The 12,892-nt window shown below is 64.9% G+C and overlaps 1 protein-coding gene across 1 annotated transcript in view; it reads left to right on the forward strand.

Annotated features, from left to right (window-relative positions):
* Nucleotides 1–399: 399 nt before the first annotated feature.
* ELMO2 (engulfment and cell motility 2) overlaps nucleotides 400–12,892 on the forward strand; it is a 33,539-nt gene continuing 21,046 nt past the window's right edge. Inside the window, exons 1-2 of the mRNA XM_056108443.1 lie at nucleotides 400–534; nucleotides 10,728–10,852. Coding sequence (XP_055964418.1) covers nucleotides 10,775–10,852 — 78 coding nt within the window. The 5' untranslated portion in view covers nucleotides 400–534; nucleotides 10,728–10,774. The remainder of the gene's footprint in view (nucleotides 535–10,727; nucleotides 10,853–12,892) is intronic.

The following is a 12,892-nucleotide window of genomic DNA, read 5'->3' on the forward strand; positions in this document are numbered from 1 at the left end:
TCCGGCGCGGCTGCTCGCAGCCTCTGACACGGCTGTCACCTCCCACCAGCTCCGAGCCCAGGTGTCCCCCCCACCGGGGAGCCGGCTGGGCGCGGGGCCCCGAGCATCGCCGAGGACCGAAGCCTTCTCCTTATTAGAAAAGCCCGGAGAAACGCCTGGTGGGCGGAGGCTGGAGGTGGTGGCGGCGGCGGGCTGGACCCGCGGCCTCTCTCTCCCCTTGCCGGGAAGTGTCCCTTCCCGGGGACCTGCCCCCAACGGCGGGAAACGCGCCTGTTCCTTTAAGAGGCCTCCACCGAGGAGGGGGCGGGCGCTGCCGGCGTTTCCCGGGCACCTGCGCCCGCCCCCTTCTGACTGACAAGCACGTCGTCCAATCGGAGAAAGAAAAGTCAGAAGTGACGGCTCCACGGAGCAATAGGAGTCCGCCTTGGCGCGCGCGGGGCGGAGCCCCCCGGAAGGCGGGGCCGGGCGGAGGCTGCGGGAGCCGCGGCGGGGAGGGACCCGGGCGCGCGCGATCCGGGCCTAGGTCGGGACCCTGGTGAGTTGGGGGGCGTCGCGGGGGCCGGGGTCGTGCGGGCCGCCTGAGCCGCCAGGCCCGAGGGATGCAGGGAGGACAGGCCGAGCCGGGAAGGCGAAGGGGGCGGAGGCTGCGGCCTGCTGCTGTCCGGAGGACCGAGGGGCTGGACCGGGCGGGCCTGGGCTGCACCGCGGCGCTTCCTCGGGTCCCCGAGGGGTCGCGGCCCAGCCGGTGGGGGTGGGGGTGGGGGACCGGGTGGGACGCAGGGGGCGTCTCCAGGACGGCCAGGACAGGGCGTCGGGTGCAGGAGAGGCCGGGCCAGGCCTGGAGGGACCGGGGCGGCGCCGGGCAGGGGCGTGGGGTGGGGGGAGGTGGGAGTCGGAGCTCGGGGGGCGCGGCCAGCGGACGGGGCAGGGCTGGGGGACCCCAGTCCAGAGCCAGCCCCCCGGTTCGTGCGTGCATCGCTGCCCGCCCTGCACCCCGCTGCACGCCGCCCATCAGGATCGCCGCCGTCCTGTCGCGCCTGCTCCACGGGGCGATCCATCAACCGATGGGGGCTCGGGAGACCCCCGTTCTCCCCCACTGCGCCTCTCCCAAGTTCAGCCCGGGCCGGGCCGTGGAAGGGTTCTGACCCGCTCTGCCCCGGGCCCTGCCCTCCAGCCAGCCGGGCTGATGCACCCAGAGCCCCGGGAGATCTTTGCAAAATGCAAATCAGACCCGCCCCCGCGCAGCCCGGAGCTCGCGCGCGCGGAGCTGGCCGGCTGCTGTCCACGGCCGCGCGCGGGGCCTCACCCCCGTCCTCGCCCTCTCCCGGGAGACCGGGCCCGCTGACCTCTCCAGGCTCGGGTCACTGATCCCTCTTGCCCAATCCTCTCCTGCAGTGACCTTGCCCGCTTCCTTCTTAATACCGTGCGCGCGCGCTGGGTCTCTGTGCCTCAACTTACCTCCCCATACATACCTCGGTCTCTGTGCCTCAGCTACTCCACCTCCACCCCCCACTCACCCCAGGCCGCTCCTGGGGCCAGTTTGGACCCAGTAAACCCCTTCGCCCTTCAGACTTCACGAGGTATCAGCTTCCTTAGTCCCCAGCTCTCTGACAAGTGAGCACCCGACTAGGCACCGTGGTGGGCTGGCAAGTACAGTGGGCAGGGCGCTGGGCTGGCATGCGGTTCACCCAGGATCCACCCCCCACCCCATCCCATATGGTCCCTGAGCCCTGCCAAGAGTGATCCCTGATCTTTGAAAACAAGTGTGTGAAGACAACACTTGTTTTCTTCCTCCCAACCTTATAATAATAAGATTTTATTGCAATAAGAGATAATAGACTGGGAGCGTCTGGTTTTGCTTCTGGTAGCTCCTGTCTCTTACCTAGGGCCAGGCACTGGGGATGTCTGTCTTTTTTTTTTTTTTTTTGGCTTTTTGGGTCACACCTGGCGATGCTCATGGGTTACTCCTGGCTCTGCACTCAGGAATTACTCCTGGCGGTGCTCGGGGGACCCTGTGGAATGCTGGGGATCCAACTTGGGTTGGCCGCATGCAAGGCAAACGCCCTACCCGCTGTGCTATCGCTCCAGCCCCAGCACTGGGAATGTCTTGGAAGAACTGGGTGGAGGGCTGGGATCTGACTGAGGGGAGGCTGGGAGGAGGAAGCTGGCCCGCAAGCCCAGTGAGGGCTCTCTGCTGGAGCCCCGCTGCCCGGCAGAAGTAGGGTGCCACCAGGTAATTTACAGCTTTTTAGTAACTGCCTTTGCAAAGTGAAAAGAAACTGGTGGAATCAATCTTCATAATGTATTTTACTTCGCCCGGTAGTTTTCAAAATAATGTTATTTGGGGCATGTAATCGATATAACAACATTGTTTATGAGATTTTTCTCACTTTGCGCGTGTGTGAGAGCATGTGTGTGCTCCGTCTTTGCCATCTGGGGTGTGTGTGTGTGTGTGTGTGTGTGTGTGTGTGTGTGTGTGATGCTTCGAGCCCATCTGGGATGTGTGTTTGTGTGTGTGTGTGTGTGTGTGTGGTGTGATGGGATGCTTTGAGCCCATCTTGGTTCTTGAAGCCACAGTGCTCTGTGAGGCCGAGCATGTTGTAACCTGGGGTGTTTAACCCTCCCCCCGTATAGTCTTTGGAGGTTATTATTATTATCTGCATTTTACTAGTGAAAATAAGGAGGCTCCTAAGAGTTCTGCTGTGGGTCACCCATCATCTTCGAGGGGGCGGTATTTAAACTTGCCCACCCCCCCATCTGTGAATCAGAAACGTGGTCTCGTTTACACTTTATGGTACTTTAGAAGGTGTTGGGGATGTTTGGCGGTATGGGAAATGGGGGTGCGTCGTGGGTGTGGGGAGCTGCCTCGTTCCCACTCTCCTGAGGGGAAAACCCTGCAAAGTGAGTCCTGTTTGACCCAATCCCCACTCCTGACCCAGCCTGCACCTGCTCGGGTGGTCCGGGGAACTGGGAGGTGGGGGTGGGAGGATGTCTGTGTGCCCCCACCCCTCCCGAGGCAGCACCCGCAGATGTCGGCTTGAGTTAACTGTCTGACACTTCGGTTCAGCAGTGCTTCCTTTTTTTTTTTTTTTCAAGCCTCGAAACACATGAGTTTATTTATTTATTTTTTATTTTTTTTGATTGACAGTTTTGAATTTTAAAATTCAATTTTTAAAATCTTTTTTAAAATTTTTATTAGTGGAACACCATGAGGTACAGTTGTAGACTTACAAATTGTTGTGCTTGGGTTTCAGTTATACAATGATCAAGTACCCATCCCTCCACTAGTGCCCATTCTCCACCACCACTGATCCCAGTATCCCTCCCGCCCCCCCATCCCCCCACCCCACCCTGCCTCTGTGTCAGGGCACTCCCTTTTGTTCTCTCTCTCTCCTTTGGGTGCTGTGGTTTACAAAAGAGGCAATGGGTGGCAATCATGTTCGGTCTATAGTCTACTTTCAGCATGCATCTCCCATCCTGGGCGGATCTTCCCAACACCCTTTATTTGGTGCTCCCTTCTCTATCTGAGCTGCCTTTACCCCAGCAGTGCTTCCTGAGTGAGGCCCAGCCCTGTCCCAGGCACCCAGGGTGCTGGGCCGAATCAGTCCAGGCCGTGGGGCGTCCACGGTGCAGGCGGAAAGGCCAGAGCGGGTCCCAGAATGGTGGGGTGACAGGAGGTGCAGCCGGAGGCTGCAGTGACCACCTAGCCCAGCCGCGGATGTGTTAGATTTGCGTTAGGTTTGAGTTTCGCCTCCACTGGGCTCCCGAGTGGGCGTTCCACATCCCCCCGGGGCCAAATGCAGCCAGCACTGGTGGGCCCACCTAGCCCCGTTCCTCCTGGCCTGCCTTCACATCTGCCCGCTCTCCTTCTGTCAGGGTGGGGTGCCTGGAGGCGTGTGGGGGCGCGGCTTCTTTCTGAGGTTGGGAGGTGGCGTGCCCGAGTACCCAGTTTCTGCCACTTGGGCGTTGTGCGGAAGCGCTTCCAAGGATGGGCCGCCCCGTAAGGTTCACTGCGGGGTTTGCCGGCGCCCGTTCACGGAGAAGTTTGATCTGGGATCCCAGGAAGCGCCCCCGCTGCCCTCTTCTCTCGGTCAAGCTGGGACAAGACCCAAGAGAACCAGAGCAGGGCCGCGGACAGTCTGTTCCGGGCCAGTGTCCTGTGGGCCGAGGGAGGGTCAGGCCTGATGGGAGGGTGGGCAGGGGCGGGGACTACTCGGCCTCTTGCCCCTGCTGGGCAGGGTGGCCCAGCCGGCTCTCTGGACCGCAGTTCCCTGCTGTATAAAGCAAGCGGCCTGGCTCCCTTTCCGGCGAGCACAATGCCCTGTTGTTGGGTTCTGTCCTGAGCCGGCCCCGCACCCCGGGATTTCCGCCCTCGCCTGGGGCGCTTCTCAGCTCCCCAAAGAAGCAGAGCTGTGGGAAGGGACACGGCAGCTCAGAGTCCGTCCAGGCTGGACCCCCTCGTGCCTTCTGGGTCTGATGCAGAGGGACGTGGGTGCTAGTGTTTATCTCTGAAGCGTCGGGCGTCCCAGGATCTGGCCCTGGTGAGCACCGTTTTCTGTTCACTAGGGCTCGTGTCTTCTGGAGAGCCTCTGGGGAGGTGGGATTTCACGGGCCCCACCAGGCCAGGCACTGCACTGCAGACCTCAAGGAAGAGTGGGGCAGGAAGGTGGCTTGGTGACGTCCTGCTCTCGGCACTGATGGGTGCTGAGTCCCTGGCCACTGGGGGGGGTGCTGACCAGAGCGCAGGGTGGGTGTGGATGACACCCTCGCAGAGGTGAGAGCCCCTTGGGGCTGCTCCATGCAGTGAACCGCCCTCTGAGCTGAGAGTAACACACCATGGAACTGGTCAGGGAGGGCTGCAGTCAAGGATCCCACACAAGCCACGGGACCGACCAGGGAGAGCTGAGAGGAAGGAGCCACGAACCTTGCGCAGGGAGCGTTCAGAGTAACGGAACTGGCCAGGGAGGACCCAGAGCAAGGAGCGAGTTCCCTTGCCCTGAGGGGTGGGCCCCCCCCCCCCCCCCTCTGTGTCGTGACCTGTGGCTCTGTGGCTCCGACAGGCTGCTGAGTAGGGAAAGCAGAGCCCGGGGCAGTGCTCGAGGGAGGCGCCCTGCTCCCCTCCGCCCACTTCCTCAGCCGACTCCTGCCCGACTCTGTGACTGTTAATCCTTGTCCCATGTGTCCCACGTTGATTCCCCTCCAGGATCCACCAGCCGCCCCCTGGGGTCCTCGCCCCTCTCCGCCCTTCTGGCCGCAGGTCCATTCCCGGCGCCTCTGCCCACCCCGTCCCCCTCCTCCGGCCCTCAAGCCTTGTGCCTCGCTCTGTGGTCTGCAGGGTCACCTCTGAGGTAGGGACTGTTGGAGGGAAACTGTCCACAAGCGGCGGGGTGCAGCGTCTGGGGTGTCACCTCCCGGGGGTGGCGGGGTGCGCTGTGGCAGGAAGCACAGACCAGACCTTCCCACCCACCCCCCGCCCCCCAGTGCCCTCTCCCCCACCCGCCCCGCCGAATCAAAAGCAAAAGTGCCATCGAGCACGTGTCCGTCTGCCTCTGGGGAGGGGTGCAGGGGTGCGGGCGGGGGGGCTGGGACCCTGACCCTGCGTCTGCCCTTGGGGTGCCTTCCCCTGCCTTTCTCGGGGACGGGTGGGGGAGGTGCCCATCTTCTTGCCAGGAGAGGCAGGCGCCACGGGGGCCTTTGCTAAGGTACCAGTTCCGTCTTTTCCTTTTGGGGGGCCAGGGGTGGGGCAGCCCTGCCGTGCCAGGGTGGAGAAGAAAGGAAAGGAAAGATGCGGCCTCCTCGTGGAAGTCACAGGCAGTCCGGGGGCGGGGGGCCAGGCTGGCCAGCCAACCAGGAAGACCAGCCGCCGCCCGGGCAAGCCTGAGCCCCGCGGTAGACACGGGACAGGCCGTTGTCTGGGGCAGCGCCGTGGACTCGCTTCCCTGTGCTCCAGCTTTGCGGGCAGTGAGGCTAAAGTATCCACCGAGTCGCGGGGCGGACCAGGTGGCGCGAGACCTGCTCCCAGGTGCCTTTCAAAGGACAGCTGGCCGTGTGACTCAGTGCTGTGTGTGTGTGCGTGTGTGTGTGTGCGTGTGTGCATGTGTGTCTATCTGCCTGTGTGTGTTTGCATGCATGTGCGCGTGTGTGTGTCTGCTTCCCTGCGTGTGTGTGCACACGCGTGACACGCGTGTGTGTGTCTGCCTCCCTGCCTGTGTGCGCACGCACGTGTGTGTGTTTATCTCCCTGCCTGTGTGTGTGTGTCTGTCTCCCTGCCTGTGTGTGTGCACATGTGTGTGTGTCTATCTCCCTGCTTTTGTGTGTGTGTGTGTGTCTGCCTTCCTGCCTGTGTTTTTGCGCACACACGTGTTTGTGTGTCTGTCTCCCTGCCTGTATGTGTGTGTGTGTGTGTGTGTGTGTGTGTGTGTCTGCCTCCCTGCTGGGCAGGCAAGGGCCGTCATCCCCGCGTGTGGGGCCTGGTGTGGTGTCCCCGGGAATGGCTGTGTGCTCCTGTCCTCGTTCGCTGGTGTCAGCATCCCTGCAAAGGAGATCTGGTTTAGAGCCAAGAGTCCTGGGACCCCGTTGTCTCTCTCTGGGGGGGGAGGGGGGGCGGAGAGGAAGGGTCGGCACGGAGGCTGCGCCCTCACGGAGCTTCCTGGGCCTCTGAGCTGCACTGTGGGTCCAGGGCGGGGCTGAGCCTGTGTCCAAGAATTTTCTGACGTGTCCATGTGTCGCTCTGACAGCCCTGGAGGTTACTCCTGAGCCCCCCGCAGACCCTCCGCTTCAAATGGAGCTCGTACAGGGACACCCTCTTAGGCTGCTGTCCCCCCAGACCTCCACCAGAGAGTCCTTCAGAAGTGTGTGTGTGTGTGTGTGTGTGTGTGTGTGTGTATGTGTGTGTGTGTGTTGTGGTGGGGAGGGGTCAGTCTTAGACCAGGGTCATTTGGATGGGAATGAACAGAAGCCCGGACCCATTCATGGAGAGATTTGGTAGGATGGCCGCGGGGGGGAGGGGGGGAGGCTCTTGGGCCCACCAGACGGGAGAAGCGTCACCCTGGGCTATGGCCTCGTCCCTCTCTCCCGGGGACCTGTCTGGATTCCTCCTGCAGAAGTGCTCCCTCCCTGCTGCTCCGCCTCATGGCTTCTCTGTGGCGTTGGCTTGCCCTGAACCTGCAGGGGAAGCTGGCCGTGACCGTCCTGTCCACCCGCCCCCCCACCGCGACTCTGTGGCCCTGCGTGCCCTCTCCCCCCAGTCGAGAAGAGGAAGCGTGGATGGAGGCTGGGAGGCCAGGAGGCCGGAGGGCGTCCTGGTCCCTGGCCAGTGGCGGGTCGGCGGGGAGTGTCCGGCCTGGTGGGGAGGGCAGGGCTGCCGGGAACAGGGGCTTCCTCGCGCTGCTGGCCTGGCCTCCCCTCGCCTCGCCGGGCGGATTTGCATGCTTCAAAATGGATGGGAATTTTTGGAACAGCCCAGAATGACTCAACTTAAATAAGGAAAGAGACGCGCAACCTAGGGTCGAAACGAAGTGTAACTGTAAGACTAATGAGCGCGCGCGCTGGTGTGTCTCCCAAGATAGTATCTGGAAAGGAGTTGAAGAAGATAAGGGGGGGTGGGGGACACTTGTTTCTTAGCAGCAGGGCTGAAACCGGGACGCGGCGTCTCTGGGTGAGGGACTTTGCCAGGCGCCGTCGCCGAGCTCCTCCCGGCAGAGGGTGTTCACGCCGGAAGGCGCCGGGCCCGCTCCTAGATCCAGTGCTCACGCGTCCAGCGGAGAAGAGCCGGGACCTGGGCAGAGGGGTGGGGACACAGCCTTGACACAGCGGAGGTGGAAGGCCGGGCACGAGGCCCCAGCCGGGAGTCCAGCTGCACGCCGTGTAGGGACCATCCCCCCCAGAGATGCTTCATCTAGGAAGACAGTCCCAGGGGCTGGAGCAATAGCACAGCGGGTAGGGCACTTGCCTTGCACTCGGCTGACCCAGGTTCGATCCCCGGCATCCCACATTGTCCCCTAAGCACCGCCAGGAGTGATTCCTGAGTGCAGAGCCAGCAGGAATCTCTGAGCATCCGCTGTGTGTGACGTGGGGTGGGGGGGAAGGTTCGTGGGAGACACCCCCCCCCAGCCAAGAGCATCTCTCGTGCACCCACCCTGTGCATATATTCTAGAAGGGGGAAGCTGAGCCAAGTAACCAAGAGCTGAAAGCGTTGCCTTCCACCGCGCGGCCTGGTGAATGGATGGGGATGGAGGCCAGAAAGGAGCTGTTTCCTGGGGCTGGGGGGGGGGGGGGGCAGCGGGCAGGGCGCTTGCCCCGCATGCACAAGGCAGGCCCGGGGGTTGATCCCTGACCCACCCCTTTCCCCCCTCCCACCCCAAACCCACCAGGAGGGATCTGAGCACAGAGCCAGGAGTAAGCCCTGAGCACCGCTGGGTGTGGCCCCAAATCCCAGCAAAAGGAAAAGCCTTCTCTTGGGGGGCTAGGGGGGGGGCGACTGGAAGGGCGTGAGGGAGATTCCAAGGGAGGATACGGATGTGCATCCCTGGGGGGCGGGGCCAGGAAGATGTGTCTGTCCGTCTGTCCGTCTGTCACTTGCGGTTTCCCGTGGGTAGACACACCCCTCCCGTGGCCGCTGTATCCTGCTCTGTGTGAACAGGCCTGGGGTGGGCCGGAGCCGTAGGACACCCGGGGAGGTGCTGGCGGACCTGCCTTCAATCCCCGTCACCCCGTATGGTCCCTTGAGCCACCCCCCAACCCCCCAACCCTGCCAGGAGTGACCCCTGAACACCGCTAGGTGTGGTCCTGTCACTGTCACTATCTTCCCGTTGTTCGATTTTTGCTCGAGTGGGCCCAGTAACGTCTCCATCGTGACACTTAGTTGTTACTGTGTTTGGCATCTCGAATACATCACAGGGAGCTTGCCAGGCTTTGCTGTGCGGGCGAGATACTCTTCGGTAGCTTGCCGGGCTCTCCGAGAGGGGTGGAGGCATCGAACCCGGCTTGGCTGTGTCGGCCACGTGCAAGGCAAACACCCTACCCACTGGGCTATCCTAAAACAAAAAAACAAAACCCAGACAAGTGGGGCTTTCTGGAGGTCCTGCAAGCAGGCGGCGCTGCGTGCCGAGGGCGTCTATTGCCGGCGTGGGTGTGGCAGCCGCCCTGGCAGGAGGCATCCTGGTAGCTGCCCGCTCCCCCACGTGACCGGAGTGGGCACTGCCATAGGAATCGCATTAGTGGGACCCTCTTCTCCGAAGCTAGTCCAGGCACAACGTCACTCACTCACGAAGAATTCCGCGGACCTACCGGCACCCGGGGTGGGCCCAATGGCCAGGCCGACTGGGCAGCGTGGGCAGGGTGGGCAGCGTCAGCCCCGGGTTCTGGCTCCTTCCCGAGGTGCGGGCGGAGGAGGAGGTGGCGGCGTGATCAGCCCTGAGCTTCCGCCGCTCGCCCCCGTCCCTGGAGACTGGCCCTGCCCGCCCGTGCGCCAGCTGCCTGGCCACCCGCGGAGCCCGGGGCCTCTCGGAAGCCTCCTTCCTTCCTTCCTTCGTTGTTTTTTTTTTTTTTATTTGGTTGGTGGGGCGGGAGTCCACACCCAGGGAGGCCCAGGGGTCACTCCGTCTCTGCTCTCAGGGTGTCAGCTGTGGCGGAGCTTGGGGGACCATGTGGGATGCGGGGATTGAACCCCAGCAGGGCTGCCCGCAAGGCAAGTGCCTTCCCCGCTGTGCTACGGCTCCAGCCCCTGGGAGTCCCCTGTCGCCGGCTCGCCTGCTTGCTGGGAAGGCTACAGAGTTTGGGGTCTGTCGACTTGTGAGCGGGACCCCCCCCATAGTAGGTGCATGGGATGTGCACCCCCTTCCTGAGACTTTGACCCTTCACTCCCGGGGCTTGTGAGACCCGAGCCCTGGGTCAGGACTGAGGAGCGGGGGCCTTGCTCGCGGCCGGGTGAGGTGGGGGAGGGTTTTCCGGGGTCACTCCAGAGGAGGGTCTTCACGGAGGGAGGGGCCTCTGTGGGCCCCTCAGCAAGGCCCATGAGTCCTCCTGGGAAGCTGGAGCGGCTGCTGGAGACCTCGAAGCCCTCAAGCCCCGTGGGGTTGCCTAGGATACGGGTCACATGGGCCCATCTTCCGCACTCACTGAGTTCTTCCTTTTCCAGAGGTGTGGGGGAGGGTCTTGGGGAGGGTCTCCTCCCTCCTCCCCGGGGCCCTGTCCTTGGACAGGAGGGACTGAAATGGCATTTCCTGTCCTCTGGCATCCCACACAGAGGAGGTGCCACGCTGGGCCCTGGGGGTGGGGGTGGGGAGGGAGGCCGCCCCCCCCCCCCACACACACAGGGGTCTCAGCACGGGCGGCTCCCCACGCTCAGCCGCCTGGTGGCTGCGTCTGTCGGCCGCTCCGCTGGCCTCAGCAGCGGCTCCACTCGAGGCCCAGCCGGCAGGACCCGGCGGTAAACAAGCTCCTCCACCCCAGAGGCCTCTTGACCCTGAAATTGAAGCCTCACCCGGGCTGCTCTTGCCCCTGGCTGATGTGCTGTTTGTTGATAAATCACTTGTCCCTCTCCTGCTCCCGAGTTCATCTAAAGAGACAGAAAGCGCCCGGAGAGGTGGTGCTGTTGATCTTGAGAAAAATCCAAGCCGAGCAGTTCCGGATGGTGCTCTGGACGCTGCCGCCCGGCTTCTGACTCTGCAGAGGGGAGGCGCGGGGCCGAGCCCGACCCCTTCCTCTCTGTGACTCTGTCCCCAGGCGGCGGCATCCTGCTGTGTGTCCTGGCGCAGTCGGGTAGACGGGAGCCATGCCACCCCCGTCAGACATAGTCAAGGTGGCCATCGAATGGCCGGGCGCCAACGCACAGCTGCTGGAGATCGACCAGGTAAGCGGGAGCTGAGAAGCCAGTGCTCGGGAGGGGGGCTGGGGTCAGGGCTGGGGATGGGGAGGGGCCTGGGGTCAGGGCTGGGGTGGGGAGGGGGTCTGGGGTCAGGGCTGGGGTGGGGAGGGGGTCTGGGGTCAGGGCTGGGGTGGGGAGGGGGTCTGGGGTCAGGGTCAGGGCTGGGGGAGGGGTTTGGGATCAGGGCTGGGGATGGGGAGGGGCCTGGGGTCAGGGCTGGGGTGGGGAGGGGGTCTGGGGTCAGGGCTGGGGTGGGGAGGGGGTCTGGGGTCAGGGCTGGGGTGGGGAGGGGGTCTGGGGTCAGGGTCAGGGCTGGGGGAGGGGTTTGGGATCAGGGCTGGGGATGGGGAGGGGCCTGGGGTCAGGGCTGGGGTGGGGAGGGGGTCTGGGGTCAGGGCTGAGGTGGGGAGGGGGTCTGGGGTCAGGGTCAGGGCTGGGGGAGGGGTTTGGGGTCAGGGCTGGGGATGGGGAGGAGCCTGGGGTCAGGGCTGGGGTGGGGAGGGGGTCTGGGGTTAGGGCTAGGGCTGAGAGGGGGTCTGGGATCAGGGCTGGGGAGAGGAGGGGATCTGGGGTCAGGGCTGGGGATGGGGAGGGGCCTGGGGTCAGGGCTGGGGTGGGGCGGGGGTCTGGGGTCAGGGCTGGGGTGGGGAGGGGGTCTGGGGTCAGGGTCAGGGCTGGGGGAGGGGTTTGGGATCAGGGCTGGGGATGGGGAGGGGCCTGGGGTCAGGGCTGGGGTGGGGAGGGGGTCTGGGGTCAGGGCTGGGGTGGGGAGGGGGTCTGGGGTCAGGGCTGGGGTGGGGAGGGGGTCTGGGGTCAGGGTCAGGGCTGGGGGAGGGGTTTGGGATCAGGGCTGGGGATGGGGAGGGGCCTGGGGTCAGGGCTGGGGTGGGGAGGGGGTCTGGGGTCAGGGCTGGGGTGGGGAGGGGGTCTGGGGTCAGGGCTGGGGTGGGGAGGGGGTCTGGGGTCAGGGTCAGGGCTGGGGGAGGGGTTTGGGATCAGGGCTGGGGATGGGGAGGGGCCTGGGGTCAGGGCTGGGGTGGGGAGGGGGTCTGGGGTCAGGGCTGGGGTGGGGAGGGGGTCTGGGGTCAGGGCTGGGGTGGGGAGGGGGTCTGGGGTCAGGGTCAGGGCTGGGGGAGGGGTTTGGGATCAGGGCTGGGGATGGGGAGGGGCCTGGGGTCAGGGCTGGGGTGGGGAGGGGGTCTGGGGTCAGGGCTGGGGTGGGGAGGGGGTCTGGGGTCAGGGTCAGGGCTGGGGGAGGGGTTTGGGGTCAGGGCTGGGGATGGGGAGGAGCCTGGGGTCAGGGCTGGGGTGGGGAGGGGGTCTGGGGTTAGGGCTAGGGCTGAGAGGGGGTCTGGGATCAGGGCTGGGGAGAGGAGGGGATCTGGGGTCAGGGCTGGGGATGGGGAGGGGCCTGGGGTCAGGGCTGGGGTGGGGCGGGGGTCTGGGGTCAGGGCTGGGGTGGGGAGGGGGTCTGGGGTCAGGGTCAGGGCTGGGGGAGGGGTTTGGGATCAGGGCTGGGGATGGGGAGGGGCCTGGGGTCAGGGCTGGGGTGGGGAGGGGGTCTGGGGTCAGGGCTGGGGTGGGGAGGGGGTCTGGGGTCAGGGCTGGGGTGGGGAGGGGGTCTGGGGTCAGGGTCAGGGCTGGGGGAGGGGTTTGGGATCAGGGCTGGGGATGGGGAGGGGCCTGGGGTCAGGGCTGGGGTGGGGAGGGGGTCTGGGGTCAGGGCTGGGGTGGGGAGGGGGTCTGGGGTCAGGGCTGGGGTGGGGAGGGGGTCTGGGGTCAGGGTCAGGGCTGGGGGAGGGGTTTGGGGTCAGGGCTGGGGATGGGGAGGAGCCTGGGGTCAGGGCTGGGGTGGGGAGGGGGTCTGGGGTTAGGGCTAGGGCTGAGAGGGGGTCTGGGATCAGGGCTGGGGAGAGGAGGGGATCTGGGGTCAGGGCTGGGGATGGGGAGGGGCCTGGGGTCAGGGCTGGGGTGGGGCGGGGGTCTGGGGTCAGGGCTGGGGTGGGGAGGGGGTCTGGGGTTAGG

Source organism: Sorex fumeus, unplaced genomic scaffold (assembly GCF_029834395.1).
Source record: "Sorex fumeus unplaced genomic scaffold, SorFum_2.1 ptg000213l, whole genome shotgun sequence".
In the NCBI taxonomy this organism is placed as follows: Eukaryota; Metazoa; Chordata; class Mammalia; order Eulipotyphla; family Soricidae; genus Sorex; species Sorex fumeus.